The following is a 27745-nucleotide window of genomic DNA, read 5'->3' as shown; positions in this document are numbered from 1 at the left end:
TCACTTTCATCATATTTCCTCGTCTCTTTTTGTTTATTGGTCGTGAAAAAATTGGGGGGGGGGGCTGGAGCCACAAGCCCCCCTCCCATCAGTGCGCCAGTGAAGCAACCAATAAAACAACGCTATGAGTGGTTGCTATTGACTATACTGCAGTCCGGGACTGCAGTCACACCAATTGAACTTAATCCATGCCGATCGAAGCTAATTTCGAATGGCGATGCTATCGGTCGACTTCGATTCGGATTTGATGGTGTGACTTTAACGTCCAGCTCCAAGGGGCTCTGAGCTCTGCCAATTCAACCGCGGTATTCTTGCACTTGATCTCGTCCGCGAGACCCTCGTCCGTCCGCCCGTTCCTGGGAGATTCTTTACCAGGTTTGGACAGGGAGTTATTCGAATTTACCTCTTTACTATACTTGCTCTCATTGATCCTGCCACACTATTTAGTTAAACCTCAAAGAAGGATGTTTAAATTCACCTGCATTGAATGACTTTAGGAATAATACTATCGACATCCAGCTCCAGAACGGTGGTGACGCTCATGAATAACGTAGGATCGCAAGCATATATTCATCAGGAGTATAAATATCTTTCACTTACAGGTAGGTTATCGAGCTTTCATTATTGCTATGTGCTTGATCACAGTGTCATGCAGATCACATTTAACTTCTTTTGAGAGACTATTTAAATTTGATTTAGATTTAGAGACAAAGTTGTTTGATGTGACCGGACACTCGCGGGAACACATTATTATTTCATGTCCTTGCTTCAACATTCAAAAACCATCTTAGCATTTTATTCATTTCGTATGTATTTCTGAAACATTGATATGACTCATCCGAATACAGTGTTGATGATAATGGTCCATAATAAATCATCTTTATTCAAGATGATTACTGACTCTTTTCGAACATAGTGTATAATGATGAAGCATTGATGGTTTAATGACTTTGAAGAGAGGATGGGGTCCGTATGTAGGGAGAAGTAGAAATTGAGAGAGAGAGAGCTAGAAATGAAGAAGGATAGAGAAAACTACAACTACACACAAAAAACAGCACTAGTCTCAGATACACGTATCTGACTGGCTCAAACTCAAGTTACGCTTGATTATTGGAGTTACGTTTGATTGCCACTGTTTGTGAAACGGGTCCTCGGATTCGAAAGGACATGAAAGATTTACTCCGTGTAACAATGGGAAAGGTGCGCCAAATCGATTTATTTATCTAAGCCGTCTGATTTACGCGCCTAAAGGTTATTTGGAAACATTTCAAGTCTTTTCCTATTGCACTTCAACAACAATCCAAAATTCCATTCTGCAAAGTTTAAATCGATGGCTTCAAAACATTGAAGGGGAAGTTCATCCTGACAAAAAGTTTATGTAAAAATATTAAAAAAAACAGAAAACAAAATATGAAAAATATTGACGAAGGCTCGAGGAAATTAATTTTTTAAACATTGTTTTATTTGTGATGTCCGATGCGAGTAGCTGCCACATTATGTCGTGTAGTAAAAAAAATCAATGAAATGAAATTTCTCATGAAAATGAAAATGTTTTGTTTTCAGCATTTCAATAGACTACATATTTCACACCCGCTCCTGAAATGAAATAAAATAATCATCGTGAATCATTTTTTTTTTAAATTTTATATTACATAACTAATGGGGCAGATGCTCGTATATGGCGTCACAAATAAAAAAAAATCATGAACTTTAATAATTTTCTTCATCTTTGAATGATTTTCCTCAAACTTTCACCACTATTTTTCATTATTTTTTCCGGTATTTTAACCACAACATTTTCTCATCAATTAAAATTGACTGTCAATCGAATCGGGGTCGCCCTAGCCACTAACCCGTCTCTGTGGTCTAGTGGTTAAGGCACCGGCGTTTAAAGCTGGGGGCCCGGGTTCGAGTACAGGCAGAGACATTTTTTCGGCATCACCAATTTTTTCAAAGGGCAGATAGCTCTGGGGAATCTTGATTTAAGCTACGCATAGCATTGTTCTCTTCATCCATTTCTTTGTGTTAACCTTACATTATTCTTTCTTTCATGCCAACAGGACAAACCAAGATAATCAATTCATTTTTTTAAGGCGATTTAGCATGTTTTTAATTTATTTTTGCGCTCAGGATTTTACTTCAAATTTAAAAATAGGTTCGTCTTGTTTGACGATTTTTCTCTCTGAATTCATTTGCAATGAGATTTGAGTAAACCATCTTACTTTTTCACGGTTTCACAAATTGATTAAATCAATAAATAACAAATCGCAATTACAAATATATTTTTTCCAACCCTTTTAAAAATAAGTGCTGTTCGATTTGACCTTTGTTGTCAAAATGCAATTTCAGTCATGAGCGTATCATCCCTTCATAAATGAAGTACCTCGCATTCTAAGCCTTCCTCTTTAAATATTATTGAATTTACCTAAAACTCTCAATCGTTAAAAATCTGCAGTCTGAGGGGAATCTGATTATGTTTTTTTTTAAACATGATGATCTAAACGTGACATGGATTTTAATCCTTGGGGAATACCTTTACTGAAATATACGGCAGGAAATACAGAGTGATTAAAAAGTGCATTCTATTCAATATTAATAATAACATCATTGTTGGTGAATGAAAGATCATTTACCGGATACATGTCAACGATTCTAAGTGTATGATCATGATGATGGAGAATGAAAAAAGGCAATTTCCCAGGTGCCTCAGTCTGTTTTCCTCATCTAATGTAGAGAAAATTGATGTTTGCACGATACTGATATCAATCTGTTTACACGCTCTGAAATATTTTCATTCCTGATTCAATTATGCTGTAATAACCAATTTCGATCAGGAGTTTGGTGCTTTTTCACAACTCAACGGTGACCAGAGGAAAGGGTTTTTTTCTTTGGGGGCGGCAGTAAGCACGCGAACCTTAAGAGGTGGTTCCTACGAATTGGACAAAGAGAGAGAGAGAGAGGGAAAGAAAGAGAGAGAGGGAGGGAGAGAAAGGATCGAGAGGGGGAGACCACGTACAGCTGGAGCATGTAGAGAGTAGGGGGGGGGGGCGAGAGAGATGAGAGAAATGATAGGGGGGGGACATTTTATCGTCTATACTTCAATGTTGGCTTGCACATTTGCAAAACGAAATAGCTTGTTATACAGCCATATTAAACACGCAGCACGCACAACTTCAGATGTATATGGTGGATCCGAGGGGGGTATATATATTTCCAACCAACGCGAAGCGCAGACACTTTGAAGTTATCACCAGTGAGATAAAGCAATAGATTTAAGTTTGTACTATATTACGCACATACTTCTGAAGGGAAAATGGTGCAGGGAAAGAGTGTTATGTATTACTCACTACCGAGCAAATTATGAAAATTTGTTACCTGTATGATTCTCAGATTTTTTTAAAGAGGCAATTTGCAATAAATTCATATTTGGGTCACTGTTTGGGGTATGATGGTGTGTGTGTGTGTGTGGGGGGGGGGGGGGTAAATGAGAGTGGCGGATTATGATAATCCGTAAAATTCGAAGTTCAACTTATTTTTCATCCTTTCACGTTTCTCTCTTTCCTTTCCCTTTTCGCCCATCATCCTGTGAGCATCCAATTAACGGCACACAATAAGGAAATAAAGTATATTTGCTCAGTCTGCCCGACGAGCCTAAAATCAAAACTTCGCATTCAATACAGGCCAAATGACAGAGTGGTGTCTGACACCTGAAATAAAAAAAATCCTAATAGATTGATGATTATGACAGAAACTAGAACCGTGAACATTTGAATATTCAAAGGAGCGAAATATTTGAAGAAGGGCAATGAAAGCTTTTAAGAGGAGTCCATTTATATCATTTCATGAAAAGGTATACATTTTGGTTCTAATGCAATCTCGACTTCAGATTTAATGCGCCTCCCTTGTAGCAACCATTAAGCCGAAGATTTTTGTTTTGTTGACGGAATTTTAAACTAACAATTTACGGTAATTCTATATCCATGAAAAGAACGTTGAGTACACCCAGTGAGATTGAAGTGAACCTGAAAATAGTTTCGTCTCCCCCCTCTTCCTCTCTTACGCTCTCCCTCTCTCAACCTTTTCAGTCTCCCCCTTCTTTCTCTGTTTCTCTCCTCCCTATATACGGTATCTTCAACTTCTCTTTATTCGCCTAACTCTTTTGCTTCTCTTTATTCGCCTAACTCTTTTGCTCCTCTTTCTCTCCAATCCTTTCCCGACTAAATTGGAGTCATCAACTTTCGCTATTCTCCATAAGATCGTGAAATCATATGTCATAGGAGAAGGGGGGGGGGGAATAAGTCTGTCAACAACAACAAAAATAAAGAAGAATTTAAAAAAAATTATCAAAGGTCACCGTCATTTCAGGTCAAATTCTTGATGAACACCCCCACCCCCGCCAAAAAAAGAATAAATAAATAAATAGATAAATAACAAAATAAAAATATAAGAAATGAAAATAAAATAAATGAAAAAATAAATCATTACAGATAATAAGATAAAAATATCATAATCCCTTCATCATTTCTGGAAGCACATTCTTGTTAATTCGTTTTGATAATTAGACAAAAATAAAACAAAAAAAGAACAAATAAAAGGTCATCGTCATTTCCGGAAGATTTTTCACGTCATTTTATACAAAAGACCTTATGCGTATAAGGTCATAATTTCATAGCGCCCTCCCTCAGAGGATTTGAATAAAACTGAGTTGTCATAGATAGCATCAATGCATGCTTGACAATAGTTTCAGCCTCTAAGAAAGCGGCGAAATGCTATCAATGCATAAGGTCTGTTGAAGTAATCAACAAAGGTCATCAATTTGTGGGAAGGTGCACTGTCCTCACTCAGCATAGGTATGTTGGTGTTGTTATTGTTGATCAATGTGACATACAATTAACATGACAACTTTGGGGCTGTAATAGGGCCCACGCGCTCCCTAGTCCCTGTTGCTAACGTACATGAATTACAGTAGTGTACAAGTAGTAAAGGTTAAAGTAATTATAGTACCAGTATACCCATTTTGGGATGAGATGAGTTATAATAGGTGGGCCTCAAAGTCCATAAGAGCATTAATCAAACACGGAGGACTAAGCATGGCGAACAAGAGCATGACAATGAACATGAATAAAACATACACACATGCACCCATACACGCACCCATACATACACCCGCACACACACCCTTACATACATACACACACACGTACGTACATACCTACATACATGCATACAATAAAAAAAAAACAATTAAACGATAATTATAGCAATAAAAATACAAATATCAACATTCAACGACAGGAGAAAACGAAAGCAAGCGCCAGACCATCATGACCACGCCGTTGATAGGTAATACCTGTCGCAAATCACACGTTTTGGAGAAAAAAATAGGTTCAAGCCACAGTGACACCGGCAAGATCTAACTCCAAGCTGGCCAAATATAATATAACCTTTTTTTCCATAGACAATTATTCATCGTTCGGCTTGGAGTCGGTGTCTTTGATGTAACTGTATTATGAACGCGTTTCAAATCCTTATAAATTTGAGAACGCCCTTATACATGTAGATGTCAAACTCTACCTTTGAAACTTTTAAAGACACATGTTTTATAGTAAAACTTATTTCTATTTGCTATAATCGATACATGACTTTGTATGCAATTTGAGTTTTATCAATAATGATAGGTGGTTAACTTATTTTAAGCCAAATGGAATCACTTGTGCTCGAGCAAGGGTCTAAAATCATCAGTGCATATGTCGTAAACATCTCTACCCCTTTCCCCAACAGCCGATTGATTCTAAATCGATTTGGTGTATATCAATACATTCACTGCTGGTTTCTTGACAATCAGTCTGCTTTTCTTTCTTTTCAAAGGAAATTGTGCAAATTTCTTGAAGAAAATATTATATGATTTGAAGATTTCCATAGACTTGATGTTGATCGGATCAAATGTAACTCTCTGTAAGACGGGGCCAAGGAGTTTGTTGCGCCGGTGTGACCGTAATGAGACTAAAAGTACATTTGTACTTTTATTCATTCAGTGAGTTCAAGTTTACTAGAACATCTGTAAAATTACTAACCATGATTCCGGCATGTGACAAATTGGTGTAGGTCTGTGATATGATTGTAGGTGAGTGGACTAGGTTCACCGGTATCCGAAACTTCCAAGATTTCCGTTGAAATAGGGCGCTGGGATCGATTTTTGAAGAAGGGGTGCTGCTTATGAAATTTGAAGAAAAAAAAGTTTCTTGCTCCAAAATGAAGGTGACTTCGGTCAAATATGTACTTTTTAGCATACCAACCTGATTTTCCAGGGGGTGCTGCCTATGGTGTATGACATACGCAGCATTCCCTAGAGTCCTTGGGGCGATATTACAAGGTTCTGATTTTAATGTGAGAGTCTCATTTCTTAGGAGGAAATCCACGATCTTGTCTCTAACGAAAAAAAAACATTGACCTAACCCCAGGCCAAGGCCAATTAGGTGAATCCCAAGGACTAGACGGCGTCTGAGGACGAAGATAAGGCCGAGGCCATATTGTCCTTGAGGATGGCAACGAGGCCAGTGTGGCCTGAGGAACGCGACACTGATATCCGGTCACCAATAACTTCAGAAAGAATATTAGCTACACAGACAGATGATTTTCAAAATGAATTATGTATACTGAGTACATAATTATTCTAATTTGAATGTATTTACAATGTTGATGATTTTTTTTTCAAGAATTGAAAATATAGGCCTATTTGTAACAGCCACTCTTTGCACATTACCGTCAATCTTTATTCATTCATTTATTTGGGGGAAATTCAGCTCCCGAAGCCTCCTCCTTGTAAAACTGCTCATTTACACACACACACACCCGCACACACACACACACACACACTCTCTCTCTCTCACTTCATAAAAAATCCTCCCACTAAAAATTACAAGCAAAAAGGAGGTGGGAATTTCACGATGCGCTGACTACATTCTTTATGATTACCTGTTTCTGACTTCCACTTTGGTTCCCCTTTTTATTTCAGTAGATGCACTTGAAAAGGGTGGAGAAAGAGTGATTACAAATTTTTTTTCTTTCATACACATTTTTTTGCAATATTTACACATTCTGATTACCTTAATAACAATAATATGCGACATTTATATACACTATATGCCATGTTTCTAAGCGTCTACCCCGGCTTATGCATGGCTACTTTGATCAGGAGCTCGAGTGTTCAAGGAATTCTACCGGGTACGCATTTACTACACCAGGGTGGAGAGTGGCAAGCTTTTACATAATTCAGAATGTCTGCATGAAATATGTCGTGTCTCCATAAGAAAACCGCTCGGTCATGTGAATATTTAAATTCCCTGGGATATTGGGGAGAATAATAATACGGGTAGAGGCTGAGTGAAATGACACACACACAACGGATGTTACAACATTACAAAGCATACAGCGCTCTTCCTCTCACTTGACTTTCTAATAATAAAAGTGAATGCGATTATTATTTTTGCAAACTTTTCAGGAATTGAACCTCAAAGTGTAATGAGCCCTGTCAAAATGAACTCTCATCATTCTTCTGCTATAAAAATAAACTTCTTCGCCCCTATACTTATGTTTTATTAGGCAAAAACTTATAATGTAATATTCACTGTTATTGATAATTCAACCTTACCCTAACCCTAACCCCATACATATCAGACAGTAGCTATTTGGCTCTTGTATAACTGTAAGGGACAAAGCTTATATTATTACGAAAAATAATAACAACATCAAGGTCTGTATATGTATTTGACTCAGGGACTCAGATGAATATGTTATTTCAACAGCCTTGAAATGATTGTTATTGTTTTGAAACGGAACATATGTTTCTTTATTTTGCTCGATTTTTCGAAAGTGAAGCCATACATGATAACGATTATTATGGTAACCTTCTACAGTAGTGGTTTGACAGCGTAGTTTGACGGGGGTGGGGGCTTATCGAAATGTGACTTCAATTTTCTCTCAATGAATTAAATGGGGTAGTACAGATTTACGTGACCCAGACTTCTCTTTTTGAAATTATTATTTCCCCCTTTTTTCTGTCGTTTCCATAGAGGTGGTCACGCATTCCATCACTCCTCCCCCGTCTTCTTTCCGGTGGAGCCGCCCTTGAAGAGCACATCGCTGCCCGGATAAGAGCTGAAACTTAACTAAAAAAAAAAAATTTTTAAATTCTTAATTAATTTAGACCATGGTCTACACATTATATGTTTCTTATTCTAACTGCGTTCTTTCATTGAGAGACAGCTATTCTATCTATTATCGCCAGGAAGTTTGCATTGATACGAGTGTAAAATGAACTTGTGAATTTAACCTCTAATGCAAGGTATTTATGTCACGATTGGCTATCCATAGTGAACTCACAACTTAAGATCAGAGTTCAAATTAAACCCGACTATGGAATACGGGCAAAAAGTTTTTTTTCGCCTTCGGGGATTTGTCATAAAACACCTCAGTGACGCATAAAAAAAGGCATGGGGCCCCCAAAACCTCCATCACTAAGATGAGAAAAATAAAGAAAGTGAAACGTGATGTTGGTTTATAAATATATTTCTAAATTTGTCACGAAACTTAGCTCTTCGTATCGCGAGGGGCAAAGGTGTAGCTCGCTCTCTCGGGACATTTTGGAAATAATTCGCTCCATATATCATATTCGGCTCCTCAAATTTTGGGCTCATTACGTTACTGCATATGACCCCCTTATTTAATGAAACATATATAGACAACCTGATAATATGAGGAAATGAATGAATAAAACATGGATATCGATTCTTACAAATGCTGCGAACAGCTGTTTTTATTCTTTAGATTAAAAAATGAAGCTATTGTCTCGTCTAAACAATCGCACTAATTCATTCTTTTGAAAGCGAAGTAGTGTACGTGATGCATGCAGAAAGTGCATGCACCAATTATTTTGTGTGAGCGTTTAAATGGAAGGGGAAGTTCAACTCTGACAATTTCAAATCTGTGATTCTGTTATCGGAATATATACCAAACGTGACCTTGTATTTCGTGAATGTGTATGTTATCGTTTTGATGCATGGATATGTTCAATCTTGATCAAGCTGTAACGAAATGGACAAGGATGTCTTAAGACTCCGATTTTAAATTTTAGAACGTGTTTTGGGAATCATAGTAAAGGTGAGTTAATATTATCAACTACTGTGGGATACGCGAATCTTCAACAATCTGAGTTAATTGAACAAAATTAATGATAAATGCACGCCACTGTTGATAATGCACATGTTATCAACAAACTTTTAAGGGAGTTCCTCTATATGCGCAAAATGAGAAATTGATTGGGATAGAAATTCATCTTGATGAGACCCCTTTGTCCAGTTTTATAGCTGTCTAATTACACATTACGAAACTAAAAGTTAAGCATGTTAATGATAAATAGTTTTAACTTTGCATCTCAAAGCAGTTGATATTTGTGTTTGCTAAAGCCATTCCCAGAGTCAAGTTTTTACAAACCGTTCTTGGCATCAACAACAAATCTTTGGCCTTGAAAATAAGACAAGCAGAAAAACATGTCTCGCTGTTATTATGTTTTGGCCACGGCTTTTCACAATTTAGTAGAGATATATTGGTGAATATATTTCGGCTACATTTGAACGGACTCGGAATCATTGTCCTCATGTAGTCGCAAAATGATAAGTTGATGTATACATGGGGGGATGGGTGCCAAATTACGGTGTATAGAATATCCAAAATGATGCATGGATCTACCGTAATGCAGGTCATAAATATATTTTCTCCCGTTCCACCCCTGGGAAAATCATTTCAAATAGATATTGATGTTTTCAATTACATTTCTACCGTTACATGGGGGGAACGAAGATGTATTGCTAAAGTACCCTGACGTCGTCCAGCATTACATCTAGAAAAAGCGGGAATGTTTTCATGTCGTTGAAAGAGATCGTATAGGACTGCGAGGAGAACTTGGATTCTAAAATGGATTGAAGCAACAATTCATAGATTTGATAACGGCTTTATTTCATCGTAGCTATTGTGGCGCCCGGGGCAAATAACGTTTTGAGGAGTTTCCTTGAGGGAGACACGTTATTAATTGTCGTGAGTGGAATTGTATTATACGGAGCTGAAGACGAGGGCAAAACGAGTCTTCTTAGGACAGTATATGTTTCATTTCTCCAAAGAATAATTAAAAGAAGATATAGATGATAATTTACCAAAATATCATTAACACACAGGCATCAAAAATTCTCTATCGATATTTTTGAAATCATTTTAAATAGATCTTCTGAGCCCTTCCTATTTAATATCTTCAGCCATTTTCATAACAAAACTCAATTTAAAAAAAATTCTCGTTCCATCTTTTAATTTCTTCTTTTGTTATCTCTCCGTCCTCTCATGTCCCTCTTCCCCTTTACCTTTCTCCCCCCTTTTTAACTCTCCATCTCTCGCTCACTTTCTCCATCTCTCTCCCTTTCTCGCTCTTCCCCTTTCCTATATCTATTACAGATTAATTTCACTGCATCATGGCGGTCAACTGGGTTGGAATAGCTGGTATCGTGGTCTTCTACCTCCTCATCCTCGCCATCGGACTGTGGGCGTCCAAGAAATCCAAGGGCGACTCTGATCCCGACAGCGTGCTCGTAGCTAGCCGAGATATGAATCTCTTCGTTGGAGTCTTGACGACTGCAGGTAATGGTGTATGGAAATTTTGATGGGGGCGGGGTAGAACGTCGTAAATACAGGGGGATATCATTTCAAACAGTTACACGGTCTAAACCTCTCCGTCTATATTCTTCCTTCTTTCTTCCCTTCCCCCCTCTTCTCCCTCTCCCACTAAAAAAAATCCGAACGGTTAGCGCCCTTTTGTTCAGTTTCACTTTTCTTTTCTCATTTCCAACAGCACAGTATTCAAAATCCATAAATATGCAATATAAACAATTGAAGTATAATTCACAAACATGTATGACAATATATATATCTCAATTATATATTTGAAACCTGGATGGATCATGAAAAATTATTGTGTAGCTGACAATAACATGTTGGAAATGGAGAGGTCCACCGGAGCTCAGCCTTTGACCCCTGTAGCGCGGCTCTTGAGACTAAAAGTGTATGGATAAGGGCGTATCCGTGGCTAATGGAAAGAGCACATTGTCTCACACTGTACGCCACTGTGTGTCCCAAAATGTCCTCACACTGTTAGATTTAACTATTTTAACATAGTAGATCACATCTCTTCATACAGTGTAAACACCGACACTGTGGAAGTGTCCAAAGTGTGGACAGTGTATTTAAAGGAGAATGAAACCTTTGGAACAAGATAACTTGGGTGAAAACTTAAAAATCAAAGAAAGATATCAACGAAAATTTGAGAAAAATCGGACAAATAACATTAATAATGAGAAAGTTATGAGCATTTCAATATTGTGATCACTAATGCTTTGGAGATCCTCACATTGGCAATGCGACAAAGACGTGTAATGTCACTTGTGAACAACTCTCCCCATTACTTTAGTATATATTTCACTTAAACTGCCTCTTTTATTACATCTATCAGTAGATTGTGTTTTCTTTCTATAGGAGGGCATACAGATTTTTAAATAATACATCATGGATAGAGAGTATGTATCACCATAAGAAAGAGCAAAAAGAGAAATTTGGGGGGTATTTTATAGTCTATCACAGGGAAAGTCGTTCACATGTGACATCACACATCCTTGTCTCATTTTTCTCTATCCAATTAAGCTTTGTCCCAAATTGGATGACGAAATTCATTCTTGGACTTTTAAACTGTCAGGAAAGATACGATTAGCATATTTTTATTTCATAAAAGGTTGTTCTCTATTATTTAATCTCAATGCATGCAATCACCTTGAATTATCGCATCCACAGGTTTCATGTAGGCGTGATTATCATGCACCATCGATCATTCCCCGCCTACCAAATTGTCCATGATTATTATTGGTCGATACGTGAGCATGTAAGAACATGAAGACTGACCATGGGCAAACCTCATTGACATTTGCCTAATCATTTTTTGTTCTGTTCTCTGTCCCTTTACAATTACAAATCATTACGTAATGAAGTTTATGTACAGCTAGCAAAACCAGAATACCGCAAGTGAACTTTTTTGTACTTGCACTGTAATTACATTCTTCAATGGTATTCATAAAACAACCTTTTATTGTTTATATTGTTATTAGACGAAAATTTGTTAATTCAATTGCTTTTATCCTTTGATTAAAAGAAAGGGAGACAGAAGGGGAAAAATATACCCTCTTATGCATGTTGATTACGCTGATACAAGTGTATAAACTGTGCATTATAATGTCCTTTCTACTACATGGTTGTACCATTATCTTTAGTCACGTACTTAACATTTTTCCATATAGTATTTTTCCCGCCACTCCTCGAATTCATCCCCACATTTACAAGAACCTTTTTGTGTACCAAACGCTCAATGTCTCTATCCAATTAAGCATTGTCTCAAAGCGGATAACCAAATTCATTATTTGACTTGTAAACGGTCTGCTGGTGAAGATATGCTAAAAGTTTGTACTGTACCTTCATTTCATGTAAACTCAATGTAATCAATTTGCATTATCTCATCCCCAGGTTTCAATCACTAAGGCATGGTTATGCACCACTGATCACTTCCCACTCCTCAATGAAACTTTCGATTAAACAATAGTTGGCGGGTTCGTGTAGTCACTGACCTTGTCGTCCCCACCAGTCTTTTTGACAGTGCTTATCATCCTTTTAATCAATTGTTTGTTTTTGTACTTCAACATTTACTTCAGCTACTCTAAATGATCGCAAACTTAAACAAACTTTTATGTTCGTTTATGACTGTCTTAGCAGTATTTTGTTTTTCTAAGATGTGAGAAACCTAATCGTTTCTGGCTAATGGATCTGACATCATGTTTGCTTTTTTCCCTTCTTTTCATTTTTCTTGATATTCCTCTCTCAAGCATACCAATTCATGTCCTTTCAAAACAGATTTTTTTTTTTTACCGATAGAAACCACTGTAAATAATCAAATGTTCGATATAGCTGAATTTAAGCTCTGTTTGTTAATTATGTCTTGTCTCGATTCCCCCTTTGTTAATTCTAAGTATTGCTGCTGAAATTGTTTTATTGTATTTTTTTTTTTGGTGGTCGGGCTTTGCTCTTCTGCCTATTCATCATTGACCAAGATGGGTCTTATTCATTTTGTACTTGTATATTATGTTCCAATTGCTGATACACGAGCACCACTTTCAAACATGAACACACCTTCACGCACACACACAATCACCTGCACCACTTGCACACTTGCAGTTGACCTCTCTCCAAACCTCCGGTACTTTACATTTTCACGCCCCCCTGTCTGAGTCACATACCTTTACCCCGGACATCATTATTGAGAATTCGCAAGATAGCAAATATTACACTCCCCAAGAATTTAATAACAAATTTAATAATACTTCAGACAATATTTCACTTTTTCATGCAAACATACGAAGTATAAATAAAAACTTTGAATATTTAGTTAACCTCTTACACTCATTAAACAACTTTCCCTTTTCCGTAATTGGCTTAACCGAAACATGGTTACATGAAAATTCCCCTGATATTTTTAATCTGCCTAATTATAATTTAATAAGGACTGACCGTAAAGAAAGAAGAGGTGGTGGGGTTGCCTTTTATATTTCACATAATCTTAAATTCACAGTTCGTTCTGATGCAAAATTATCTCATGCAGAGTCTTTGTTCATAGAGATCGAAAATACTAGTTCCAAAAACATTATTATAGGATTGATTTATAGACCCCCTAATTCAAATACAGACCTCTTTCATGATGAATTAGAACAATTTCTTTATAAAATAGGGGATGAAAACAAACATATTTTTCTACTCGGTGATTTTAATATTAACTTCTTGCCATCAATCGATAATAATAATGCAACTAATTTCATGAAATTGATGTACTCATTTGGCTTCCTTTCTATCATTAATAAACCCACCAGAATTAATTTAAATTCATCAACTCAAATTGATAACATTTTTTCGAACATCCATAATAGCAAAGCTATCGGAGGGATCCTCTGTTCTGAAGTTTCGGACCACCTACCTATATTTTTAACTTGTAAATGTAAACTATCTTACCCAAAATCCAAAAAAGAATATTTCTATCGTAAAGAATCTAAACAAAATATTGAACTATTAAAGCAAGATTTATTTTTAGAAGATTGGGAAGACGTTTACGATGAAGTAAATCCCAATATTGCCTACAATCACTTTAATAATAAATTAAAACATTATTATGAAAAAAATATCCCTTTAGGTAAAGCTAAAACCAAACGTAATAAACCCCAAAATCCTTGGATAACAAAAGGTCTACTGAAGTCAATACAGACACGCAATCGACTCTATAAGTCCCATTTGCGCAATCCAACTGATAATTCCTTAAAAACATATAAAATATATCGTAATAAACTAACTAAATTGATTCGAATATCCCGAAAATTGCACTATACTAACAAAATAAATAATGCCAGTGGTAATACAAATATAACTTGGAAAATTATTAAAGAAGTCTTGGGTACAAAAACCCACCCTCCACCTAATGATAACATTACTCTCAATGGATCTAAAATACTTCATCCCAGTCTTTATGCAAACTCATTCAATTCTTTTTTTACGAATATCGGACCCGAATTAGCAAATAAAATAAATACTCCCAATGCACATTTTGCAGATTATCTGTCAGATCCAAATCAGGAGTCTCTTTTTCTAACCCCGACGAACCCTTCTGAAATTGTCAACATTGCCCGTACCCTTCACAGTTCTAGATCTTCTGGGTCTGATGGCATCAGTATGTTTTTACTTAAGCAAATAATTCACCCTCTTGCTAGCCCCTTGGCTCACATATTTAATAACTCCTTATCTCAAGGCGTTTTCCCAGATTTATTTAAGATAGCTAAAGTCAATCCAATTTTTAAGAAAGACAATCCTCACGAAATAAGTAATTACCGTCCCATCTCTTTACTTCCAACAATATCAAAAATTCTAGAAAAAATAGTATACACAAGACTTTACAAATTTATCAATAAACACAATATTCTAAATTCGAATCAATATGGTTTTAGGAAATATTATTCAACAGACTCGGCTTTACTTCAAATTTATGACAAAATAAGTAATGCCATAGCAAATAAAGAACACGTAATTGGTATTTTTTGTGATTTAAGTAAAGCATTTGATACTCTTAACCACGATATTTTACTCTCCAAACTCAATCATTATGGAATACGAGGCCAATCTCTCTTATGGTTCAAAGATTACTTGAATAATCGAAGGCAATATGTCACTTTTAATAATAATGACTCTGATTCTCTTTTAGTTCAATGTGGTGTTCCACAGGGTTCGATTTTAGGTCCTCTTTTATTTTTACTCTATATTAATGATATTATAAAAACCTCCTCTATTTTGTCATTTGTCTTATTTGCTGACGATACAAATATATTTTATTCTCATCAAGACCTTAATTCATTAAACTATGTAGTAAATCGTGAAATTTACAAGGTGTCTAACTGGTTTAAGGCCAACAAACTTTCTTTAAATACAAAAAAGACTCATTTTATGTATTTCAGACATCAATCTCATAATATCAACACACCGATTTACATTAACATTGACGGTACGCCTTTAGAACAGAAAACCAATTCAAAATTTTTGGGTGTAATTATGGATGAATTTCTGTCTTGGAACCAACACATACACCATGTTACAATGTGCGTTTCAAAAAATATTGGAATCATTTCAAAGTTAAAATTCCTTCTTCCTCATAAAACTTTATTCTTATTATACAATTCGTTAGTTCTTCCATATATATCATACTGTAATATCGTTTGGGCAAACTGTGGCTCTTCTAAACTAAACTCTATATTTAAACTACAAAAAAGAGCTATCCGTATGTGTACAGGCTCACATTACTTGGCTCATACTGACCCATTGTTTCACAAACTCAAAACATTAAAAATCTTTGATATTAATAAGATTCAAATTGCTATATTTATGTTTAAGTATTTTAATAATCAACTTCCTCAGTCTTTTAATAATATGTTTAGATTCAACAGGTCTGTCCATTCCTACCCAACCCGCATATCTGGAAACCTCCACCTCACTAACCCCAAATTATTAATAACCCACAAATCCATTCGACATTACGGTCCCGATATTTGGAACAATCTTCCAGACAATATCAAATCATGTTCAACAATCTACTCCTTGAAAGCTAATATTAAACGTAACATTATTACATCTTACGCAGCCCCCTCTTAAACTTAATATCTCAACTGCTCTCTGCCGCACCTGCACCTACACCTGCACAGCACCCACTTGATCAATGAAGAACTATTACGTACCTTTTATGAGGCCTCCATCATCATCAAGCCTAATCGCTCACGATGGCGGTCTCCTGCATTCATTTATAACCTTGTTTTGAAAAAATATATAACACATCTTTTTTTTGTTAATATCTATTTACGATATTTATACTATGCGACTATTATTTTGTTATGTATTACCTTTGTAAATATTGTATATATGTATTCTGTAATTCTATTATTTTGTCATGTATTACCTTTGTAAATATTGTATATATGTATTTTGTAATTCTGATATTGATGTGAATGCAGAAATAAATAAAATCAAATCAAAATCAAATCATTGCCATTGCGAAGATCTCCACAGCATTAGTGATTGCAATATTCAAATGCTCATAACCTTCTCATTAACCCCAAATTGCTTATTGCGCAGAGATCCATAAGACACCATGGTCCTGATTTGTGGAACTCTCTACCAGAATCTATAAAAAGATCCACGTCCCTTTACTCATTTAAAGCAAACGTTAAATCCATGTTGATATCAGAATATTTGAAGTAAAATTTCTGTGTCGTTGTGTCATTAAAGCATCATCACCATCATCATCCTCTCCATCACCTTCATCTTCACCATTTCACCGTCATCTTCATCCTTATCATCTCCATCTTCAATGCTCAAATTAGATTACTGCTGTTTTTCATAAAATGTACTGTGTATCGATTCTGCTGTATTAATGTATTATATTAATCAATGAGTTTTAACCTGGGGTTGTCATTTTTTCAAGCAATCTGCTTATGATGACAATCCTTCTCCTGCAAATTGTAAATGTTAACTAATTTGGTATGAGATCAATTTTGTTTGTAATGATAATTTTAGTACATTTAGTTATGATTCATGCCAAAAAAATTATCAATATACTATGTTTGTTATGTTATGGAAAATGTATTCTATACGAATGATGTAATTGCAGAAGTAAACAATAAAATCAAATCAAATTATTTGTCTGATTTTTCTCAAACATTCTTTGTTCTTATTCTTTTGATTTTTCTGTTTCGACACAAACCTACTTGATCCAAATTTTTCATTCCCCTTTAAGCTGAACACTGACTCACACTGTTAAATTGTCGTCACATTGAACGTGCTGTGAACACACACAATGTAGGGGTGTCCACACTGTGGAACTACCCCCCACTGTAAAATCTAACAGTGTGAGTAATTCATTCACACAGTTGATTTTGTGAGCACATTGTGAATACTCTCATTGTAGATGTGTCGACAGTGTGGATTTGACCCCACACTGTTATTTTTTTAGCATTTCAACAGTGTGAATCACATATTATATAGAACACTGTGAATAAACTGTGAAAACCTATGTTGTAGGTGTCGTAGGTGGAACTATCTATTGTGGAACTATCTACAAACTTTTAGATTTGAATATTTTCACAGTGCACGTGACTCATATTTTCACACAGTCCACTACGCGAACACACTGTGGAACTCTTACACTGTATAGGTGTCCACACTTCAGAAACACCTTCACATTGTTTAATTCACGCGTTGTAATTAAGCATCACGTCCTCATATAGTCAACTATATGATCACACTGTGGAACACTCAAACTGCATATATGTCCACAGTGTTGAATTGCCTTAACATTGATAAATTTGATCACTTTAACCGTGTGGATCACATCTTCATTTAGTCCACTTTACACTGCAAAAACATCGGTGATTATTTTACACCAGCCCGGTATCCACACCAGAGAAGTATTAAACAACACCAGTTTGGTTTTGGTCTAACACCAGATAGGTCTTTGTATAACACACCAATTAGTATTAAAACAGCATCGGTCCGATTTCAAGCTGATGTTGTTTCAATACTTCTCTGGTGTGGACATAATATTCGGCCGGGCTGGTGGTATACCAACACCGGAGTTTTAGCAGTGTACCGGTATGTGAATACACTAGTTCTTTCCAGAGGGTGTGGGTATGGTGTAAGGGTGTGTGTGTGTGTGTGTGTGTGCAATGTGCATGAACTTATGATTTAGACGTGTCTATTATGTTATGGTTGGTCCCCTGGAACTCAAGAAATTCACTCTTGATAAGGCAGTGTGTCAAATCATGATAGTAGGTCCATGGTCAAATAATGTTATTTCCATCATAAAGGAAGTAATCATTATTTCTTATGTTCCTCAACAGCTACCATTGTAGGGGGTGCGTACATCAACGGAGCAGCCGAGTCAGTGTTTGCATACGGTCTCGTGTGGACGCAAGCACCTTGGGCGTATGCCCTCTGTATATCACTGGGTAAGTTGTGAAATAAAGAGAGAGGAAGAAAGATGTAAAGAGATTGAAAGAGAGAAAACGTCAGAGGGGAGGCAGAAAAAGAGAGAAACAGAAGCAATAAAATCCGACGAAAATATCCGATACTACAGCTCTATTTCTTTACACAAAACAAATTTGTAATGATTGTAATGAGCTTGGATATTATTCAGTCCAATTTTTTAAGGACTACCTTCCTTATTTTGGTGTTTCAGTTTTAGTCATTTTTTAAAACCCATTTTGACTTGACATGTTTCATAAGATCCAGATTAATCTGATTTTGATTTACAAATTTTCGTCATAATAATTGAAAAAACTTTCAATCGATATAGCGACAGCCAACATTTGATTTTAACTACAACTCACCATTGCATTTGAAAGAGTGATTTTTTTTCATCGCAGTGCCAATATCGAATGTTTAATGATTATAGCCTGAGCAATCTTCTTTTTTTTTGTTACGAACGCCACAGCACTCTGCAATGGCTATTGTATTTTCATTCAGAACCTATTATTTTCTCTTTCTAATCACAATATATGAGTATTAATTGTTATTATTTCGAATAAACAAAAACTACAAGAGACAATGCATCCTAAAGGAGACTGGGGCATGTGGGATAATCTTAATTACTTATCTGGAAAGAAAAGCTAGTGTTCCACAGTGTGGAAAACAATGCGAAATAATTTTCACATTGTTAAATTCGAGAATTTCAAAAGTGCGAATCACACATTTATATTGTCGACCATGTGAGCATGCTGTGAACAGTCACATTGTCTAGGTTTCCACAGTGTGAAGATATATCCACACTGTTGAAATTGAGCATTTGACAGTGTGGATAATATTGTCCACTATGTGAACACACTGTCAGACGCCGCGTTCTTTCCAGCAGGATAATGTTCTTATTCACATAGGCCTGTATTCTGAAGTCGGCTGGGTTTAAATTAAACCTTGGTTTAAAGTTGTGGTTTAACTATGGAGAGCTAATGGGGCACAAATCCCTAACAATACACATCCAATTTATTAACTCAAATGAAATTAAAATTATATGGTTATATGGGAAGTCTATTGAAAACTGAAGTATATTGAGGTATTTTTGTTCAATATGAAATCAAAAAGAAACATGATAATAAACATAAATATACAATATGAAAAGAACTTCTGAATTTTTGGCTCCCATAATTTTAGCACAGAGTTAGACCATGGTCTAAGTTAAACCTGACTTCAGAATACGGGCTATACATGTATTCTTTATATCTTATTCACAGGTGGGATTTTGTTTGCCAAGAATATGAGAGCTAAAGGTTACCTGACCATGCTCGATCCATTTCAAGAGAAATACGGCAACAGAATGGGAGGACTTCTCTTCATTCCTGCCCTCTTCGGAGAGATCCTTTGGTCAGCCGCCATCTTGTCAGCTCTTGGTATGAAAATTGAAAAATAAATTTGTTGGCGCGTATCATGAACTCGAGTTTGCTTTAAAATCCTATCTAAAATTTTGGTTTGAATGGTTTAAATATGGAAAGCCAACTGCGTCTCTGCTCTGTCGAATTTATGTTGTCAGAACATTTTTGGTTTCTAGTTTATTCCGGGGGCAGCGGAATTGGAGGGCTGGGGGATTCATCCCCCACTTTTTCCACAACAGTGTAAAAAAAAATCATAAAATAGACCATCTGATTCTTCCTTCATTCATGGTCACCCCCCCCCCCTCCCCCACTCCCACTTTCAAACCCGCTTCGAGACCATTGTATTTATTCAGAATTTTCTGTAAATCATAAAAAAATATTATTTTATTCATCATCAAAGCGTGATAATAGGACAATGTAAACATTAAACGAACATACATTGTTATTTTATTTGACACGTTCGGCTTCCCATAATTCTAGTACACCGTGAGACCACAAGGACTAAATAACCAAACTAGACTTCAAAACACGGGTCGTTATATTTATTATTCAGTGGTCTCTATTCAGACGTCAGTTAAATTTAAATGCGTAATGAATATTCATGATATTGTGATTATAACTATGGATAAACAATTATGAGACAAATCTGAAACCGTACACTTTCAATTTCGCATTCCAACTATTCAATATGGGTAGGATCATGGGCGGAAATTCTAGGGGGAGACAGGGGGACGTGTCCCCCCAACTCAAAATTGTAGGGGACACAATATCATACCTACTACTTGTGGCCTTTTATGATGGTAAGAAATACATCATTCAAAATCGAAATGAATCATGTATTTTAGGACGAGATTACTTTTTTGGGATGATAACCTTTTTTTGTCAAATTTACCAGCCCCTTGCCCCCCTACCTTTTGAGAGAGATTTCCACCCTTGGGTAGGATACTAGCCAAAATCTAATACAAATCTATGACAGTGAACAAGGTAAACCTTCTCAAACCAAACTGTCTGGGAATGATAATTATGATAATATTCTCCACCATTAAATCGTGGGAAACCAGCGGAGGAAACAGCAACAAAAACATTCGAACTAGACACGAGGTTTAAATTTTGGCTTTAGCCGCCAAAGTGAAAGCAGAGTTTATATCTATAATTATTTTGTACAGGTATCTTTCAAAGTTATTGTTGCATTCTCACAAAATAATGTTTTAACCAACCTAGTGGGTTGGTAAACATATGAACCTACAAAAATTTGGTTAAGAAAACCCCTATCCAAAAGTTGCTATATGTTTTCCCAACCTAGTGTTTTTTGTGAGTGTGTGTGATATGCATACGATACTTATAAAAACATTGAAATAGTTTGAAAGATATAAATTCATTTGCAATCATTTATTGCACAACTACTATACTATAACAGATAATAGTAGAAATAGTTTTGTAATTGCATTAACGTACAATAGATCGATTTGTTTCATTGTAGTTTCACCAACCTAGGATAAAAGAACGCAGACAACCTTTCCCATTTATTGATTTAGTCTATTTTCTCGATCAATACACCAGCTGTAATTAAGTTATGAATGAATAAAGTAAAGCACTTCAATTATGATCATTATATAGTTTATAAGGTCCGAAATCGTAAACACATGCTGGCTTCTTTGCGAATATATTGGGCATATGTCCAGCTTCGTATTGTCGAATATATCGTTTGTTGTAATTTAAATGAATTCGACGCTTGATTTATTTGATGTGCATTTTGAAAATGTACCATTAGGAAAATTATAAAACAGAAAAAACTTAAATATCCGTTTCTTTAGCTGAATATATGAATAATCTGATACGAGCAAATATCGCAATGAAAATGATATGATTTCGAATGCAGTACTAAGTAATATTTAATGGTCAGGGCTATTTGAAGATTTTTATATATTGAATAATTTTTTTTATCAAATGTAGGAGAACTAGACTTTGATACATTCTCGCCGTTTATTTTCTAAAGGATTGATCTCATCAATTAAACGGAAATAGACTCACGTGATCTGGATAATTGATTATCACGTCAAAACTAGGAATAGCATACGACGGTTTTGATATACAAATTCTAAACATCAGTGGCGTAATTAATTGAAAACAATTGGGTAGGTCGAATTTTACATACGGTTCAATATTCTGAATAAATTTTCAAGCGAGTGAGCGTTGGGAACAAGCCTATGTTTTTTAAAAGATATTTGGAAGGTTAAATCGAACAGATATGAATGGGAAATCCCATGATAATCGTGACATTGATTTAAAAAATACAATACAAAGATTTAACAATAAATACATGGCAAAGCTAATCAACATTGCGTTTTCATGATGTAAATTACGCCAATTTTTTTCATAGGAACAACGATGAGTGTGATCCTGGATCTGAATGTAACACTGTCTGTTATCATCTCGGCAGTCATCGTCGCATTCTACACTTTCTTCGGGGGTCTCTACTCTGTCGCTTACACGGACGTCGTGCAATTGTTCTGCATATTCATCGGTCTGGTAAAACAATGACTCATTTCCTCATATTTTGTCGGAATATAAATCGTCCAAACAAATTGTCAACATTCACTTTAGAAAATAAAATCACTTCTCTTCAAAGAGTGGCAAAAGAACACCCTTTTTGGGGTGCGTCGTACACTTCCGCACGTTTGATTTGAAAACACTAACTTAAAAGCAATTACTTCTCCAGCAGCGTTTGATCAGAAGTTTGTCGTCTGAAAAACTTTTCTTGACTTTGATTTACAGTCAAGCGCAAATATCTGAATGTTACATTGTCGGATAAAACAGCTTGCAGGCTATTGATGCCTGAAATGCTCCCATAGAGTGATTCGAACCTCTTTGGTTGAGGGCAGACACACTTGCCGCTCACCCCAAACCTTTCTATTGGACTCACCTTGCAATTGATCACACTCGTACAAGTGTTGGGCAACATACTGTCCACACAACAAGTGGTTAAAACTTTATCCAATTCTGGGTAGTAGAACAATAATGTGTTCTTTGGATGAAAACTACACAGTATTGGTTGAAAACACCCAGAGTTGGATTTTTTTTAAACCACTTGTTGTGTGGGCAGTATGTTGCCCAACATTTTAAGAGTATGCAAATAGCTTACTACCTTAACCAACGATAGCCAAAGTTCTCTCCCATTCTGGTTGAACAGAATATTTTGTTCATCTATTTAGAAAGTTCAATTCATTACGTATAGATCTCAGTCACCAGGGTCATAGTTTCATGAAAATAGTAAGCTACCAAGCAGGAACGTCGGTCAAGTCGCAGTACAAGAACATCACTACATCTTTCATAGTTATGTTTGGAATGAACGCTATTTAGTGAGCCACCTCAAATTTTCTATCGGCCATACCGGTACCCATTACGACTGGTATAGAACAAATTAGTTGGTGAAAATCACTGACTAGTTGCTTCCTAAAAAACTCCCTTGGTCGTTGGTGTGAACTCGTAATAATGGAATGAAAGAGCTGCAAAGTTAGCAAAACATATCTGAGTTCAGTATTGTTTCCATCCTTTGCAGTGGTTTTGTGTTCCTTTTGTGATGACGTACGAGCACGCAGCACCCATCACATCCACATCAAGAGAATGGATCGGAACTATCAAACCATCGGATGCCGGTGTCTGGATAGACTTCACCATGCTCATGGTAAGTACGTAAAGGCACTATGCCACAGCCAATTAGAACAACGAAATGACGCTATATCCATGATGCAGCAATAAATGAGGATTGAATAATTTCATTCTAGTCATTATACGAAAAAAAAATAGATTTTAAGAAACCTAACTATATTCGAATTATCATTTCCAATAGGGGGTTGTTATATAAAAAGTAACCTCTGTGTGGGTGGCTGAAAAGAGTGAAAGGTGTGAAAAAAAATGAGGGGGCAAAACTTGGTTATCAGGGAATTTGGTTAGATTGTCGAGGAGAAGGTGGCCCCACACCTCTGTTAAAAAATGTTGAAAATGTTAGCCGAAGGTTCCGAAATATAGTTTCGTGTTTTACCACTTTCTCTTCCATTTTGCAGTGGAATTTTTTTGTGGGGGCGATTTTTGACAATTTTCGACAAAGCCCTCCCATCTGTTTTTTGTCATTTGACAGGCATTTTTCAATGCACTTACTGTATTCTTGAACCTGTCCACATGGAAGTTGCAAAAACGCATTAGTGTCCTTTTCACCGACGCTATCTATTTCTTGATGTTTTCCTTTTTTCAAGTTACTGGGTGGGATAACTTGGCAGGCGTACTTCCAGCGAGTGTTAGCAGCCAGGTCACCTGAAAAGGCTCAGAAGATGTCATACATTGCTGGGTTCGTCGTACTCTTAATGGCAGTCCCAAGCGTACTCATCGGTGCTGTGGGATACAGCACAGGTAAAGGTTCCCAGTTCCCATTTCATCGATATACGATTTATCAGTTTTCATGATAACGATACTTTGATAAAGGGGTAGGGCAAGAAGGCTTCAAGGTGGAGTCACCCTGTTTATTTCATTTGAAGAACGTGTTTAACGTAGAGTTACGCGACCCAAAGCTATTCTTTCTTCTTTCTTCCTTTTAATACCCACCTCTTTATCTCTTTTTCCGCTTCCTCTATTCATGATTCAAAAAGGGGACCGGTAGGTACTATCCTGGAAACAATTCATATGTGATATTTAATGGATTACGGATAAAACGCTTCTAATGTTGGGACCTTTATATTAAATATCTCTTTCAAATTGCCTATACGTCAGACTGGAACTCCACCGCTCTGGATTTGAACAAGACCAATCCTCATGAGGAACCGGCCCTGATCCTCCCCTTGGTGATACAGTACCTGACTCCTACCTACGTAGCGTTCGTTGGCCTTGGAGCATTGTCAGCAGCAGTCATGTCCTCTGCAGATTCCTCGGTCCTTGCAGCCAGTTCCATGTTTGCTCATAACATATGGGGAGGTCTCTTCCGGACCAAGGTACGGATGCCGATGGGCAGGTCTATTATAACATACTGATATCCATACATGCTTCTGAAAACATTCTTGACAGCCTCTTTTAGATGATCCGAATTCCCTCCTTTCATTTAGATTGGCTGGATCCTCGCGGATCAGAATCTAACTTGACCTTTACTGGACAACACCTCACGAACATATCCATTCCATTCTCGAGTCTTTGGACACTGGGTTCATTCACTGAATTATTGCTAAGGCTATTCCAAGATTTCCTCATTCTTATGTACAACGATTTCTTACTTTCTCATGGACTAACATTCGAATATACGTTACGAATCCGAAAATAATGTTACACAAACTATTTTGTTCAAAATTGCTTGGCTCGGTAGATAACTTTTCCAGGTCTTAGCAAAGAATTTTGGAGGAAGTCAATTGATATGTCTGAGTGTTAATCCTTTTTATGCTTTACCTGATTTAATGGGATATTTTATCATTATAAAAATGCATATATTCATTATCCTAGTGTCTTTCGATCTTTGTCCCAGGTATCCAAACGGGAACTGGTATGGGTTATTCGAATCTCAATTGTGGTGACTACTGTATTAGCTACCATCATAGCCCTAACTGTCCACTCCGTCTACTATCTCTACGTACTCTGTTCGGATCTCGTCTATGTCATCATATTTCCTCAACTCGTGTGCGTCTTGTACGTCAAGGTAAGTGTCTTGACATTTGGTGCTCCACACTTGCACCATATTATATAGAACGGCGCCATGTAAAAATAGGCTAAAATGACCGAGGTAAACATGGCCTGGTGAAATGGCCGCAAAGGTAAAAATAGCAAAGGTATCTATAGTATGGGTAAAATAGATCAAAAGGGGGTAGGAACTTTAATCCAGGGAAGAAGATGAATAAAGGTCATACTGACATAGGCAGGCTATTACATGGCGAACATCCTCGTTGATACATGTCACGGCTTATCTACCATAAAATAATTTTGTGTGAAATATCAATTGGTATCTTCCAATAATTCATTTGAACATTCGGCACAAAATATGCTTATTACCTTGGCTTGAGCATTTATCAAATTGTTGGTTCTTTTTTATTCAAAAAATAAACCAAACTAGTATTTTCTTCGATAGTATCTGTCAACATCATTATCCAAATTGTGACCCCCAAATATCATTCAAAGTCCTTTGAAATGTTTTATTTATTTTACATGGATCAGTTCTGCAACACGTACGGGTCACTTGCGGGTTTTATCCTGGGTTTCATTTTCCGAGTCGGAGGGGGAGAAGACGCTCTTCACATTCCTGCTTTCATCAAGTTCCCCTTCTACAGCGAAACAGACGGCCAACGTTTTCCATTCCGGACTTTTACCGTCGCCACCTCTTTCGCCGTCATCATCGTCGTCTCGTATGTCACCGACATCGTCTTCAGGCGAGGTCATCTTGGACCTCGATGGGATGTCTTCAAGTGCGTCACCAACGTCGAACCCTTGCCCAACGAGGTCAAGTACGAGGGCGAGACTGACGAAATGCAAATGAAGAGCGAACGATCAGGAAAGGAACAAGTCGAAGAGGTGGACGAGATAAAGAAACCACTTACTCATAACAACGAGTCAGAATACGTTGCCGGTGATACGAGGATATGAATTAGTGATCGACTACGACGCTCTGTAGCTGCGCTTCCACTATTAGCCTATGACAAAAAAAACTGCTGACAAAGAGCCGGTGAATGTACATTTTAGGCACAAACTCTTTTTATTTCCATTTTTCATTTAACTAAATATTTATGAATGCAAATACGCACAAAGGCTGAGGTTTAAAGAAATTCGATATAATTGTTTTGTAAGACAGCTCAGCTTGCGGACACACCATAGCAAGAAATAAGGACAGAATATATAACAACTGCGCATGCCTAGTCGTAAAGTATGAATCTAAGAATGGGCAGATCTCGGAAGATTTAAGATCTACGCATATCCAGTCCAATTGGGCGACTGAGCACGCAGAGATCTCGAATCTTCTGGGGTTTTGTTCCATTTCTTCCTTCGCTTATTCTAAATCTTTGTTATTAATAAAAGTGCCGCCCCCCAAAAATTAGATTTGTCAATTACCATTTAAAGACAGAGTTGCATTTTCCAATACCTATGGTATTATGACTAATGCTTATGGGCATTATTATTTTTTGTTCGGTGATTTATTTGGACATCACCCTTTTACTATTAAGTGTTTAATATCAAGTCCTTGACCATCATTTGAGATCACAGAAGAGGCCTAAAATATGAAATGGGAACTGTAAATATCTCTTAGGATTTCCATGGGTGAATCGTTATGTACATTAGCAGTTTTATGAGTCAAGAAAATAGAATTATGTAATCAATATTGAAACAGAATCTTCTATTTTTAAGGAAAGTTGTTTGTGTGAGTTTTATATCTAGCCATTCGGAAATAATTGAGCGTAATTAGCAATTCATAATATTAGTAAGATGCGAAACGAAATTGGGCTCCATAACTATAATGTTATTGAGCTATGTGAGCTCTTTGTGAAAATAAACTGAGTTCCAAAAAATTATCAAACTTTTACAAGGGCACAGCACAATTCCACTAGGTAAGAAATGAACAATATTAATACACAGGCTAGCTTCAATAATCTTTTCTAAACACACATGAATAATTAAGATAATTGTTCAATCACTGAGAG

The 27745-nt window shown here is 36.5% G+C and overlaps 1 protein-coding gene across 2 annotated transcripts; it reads left to right on the top strand.

The window, feature by feature from the left end:
* The first annotated feature begins 380 nt into the window (after positions 1-380).
* LOC121425040 (high-affinity choline transporter 1-like) lies at positions 381-27745 on the top strand. 2 transcript variants are annotated; one of them, XM_041620982.1, is made up of 10 exons: positions 381-602; positions 10501-10683; positions 18561-18668; positions 19947-20102; positions 22465-22613; positions 23644-23769; positions 24338-24491; positions 24849-25066; positions 25588-25758; positions 26271-27745. In XM_041620982.1, exons 2-10 carry the CDS (start codon positions 10518-10520, stop codon positions 26694-26696), a joined length of 1674 nt encoding a protein of 557 aa, XP_041476916.1. In that variant the 5' UTR covers positions 381-602; positions 10501-10517; the 3' UTR covers positions 26697-27745. The 2 variants fall into 2 exon arrangements, with proteins under 2 accessions (XP_041476916.1, XP_041476917.1); XM_041620983.1 differs by lacking the exon at positions 381-602 and adding an exon at positions 8930-9159.

The sequence above is a fragment of the Lytechinus variegatus genome, chromosome 12 (assembly GCF_018143015.1).
Source record: "Lytechinus variegatus isolate NC3 chromosome 12, Lvar_3.0, whole genome shotgun sequence".
Classification (NCBI taxonomy): Eukaryota; Metazoa; Echinodermata; class Echinoidea; order Temnopleuroida; family Toxopneustidae; genus Lytechinus; species Lytechinus variegatus.
This window is presented reverse-complemented; position numbering and strand designations above follow the sequence as displayed.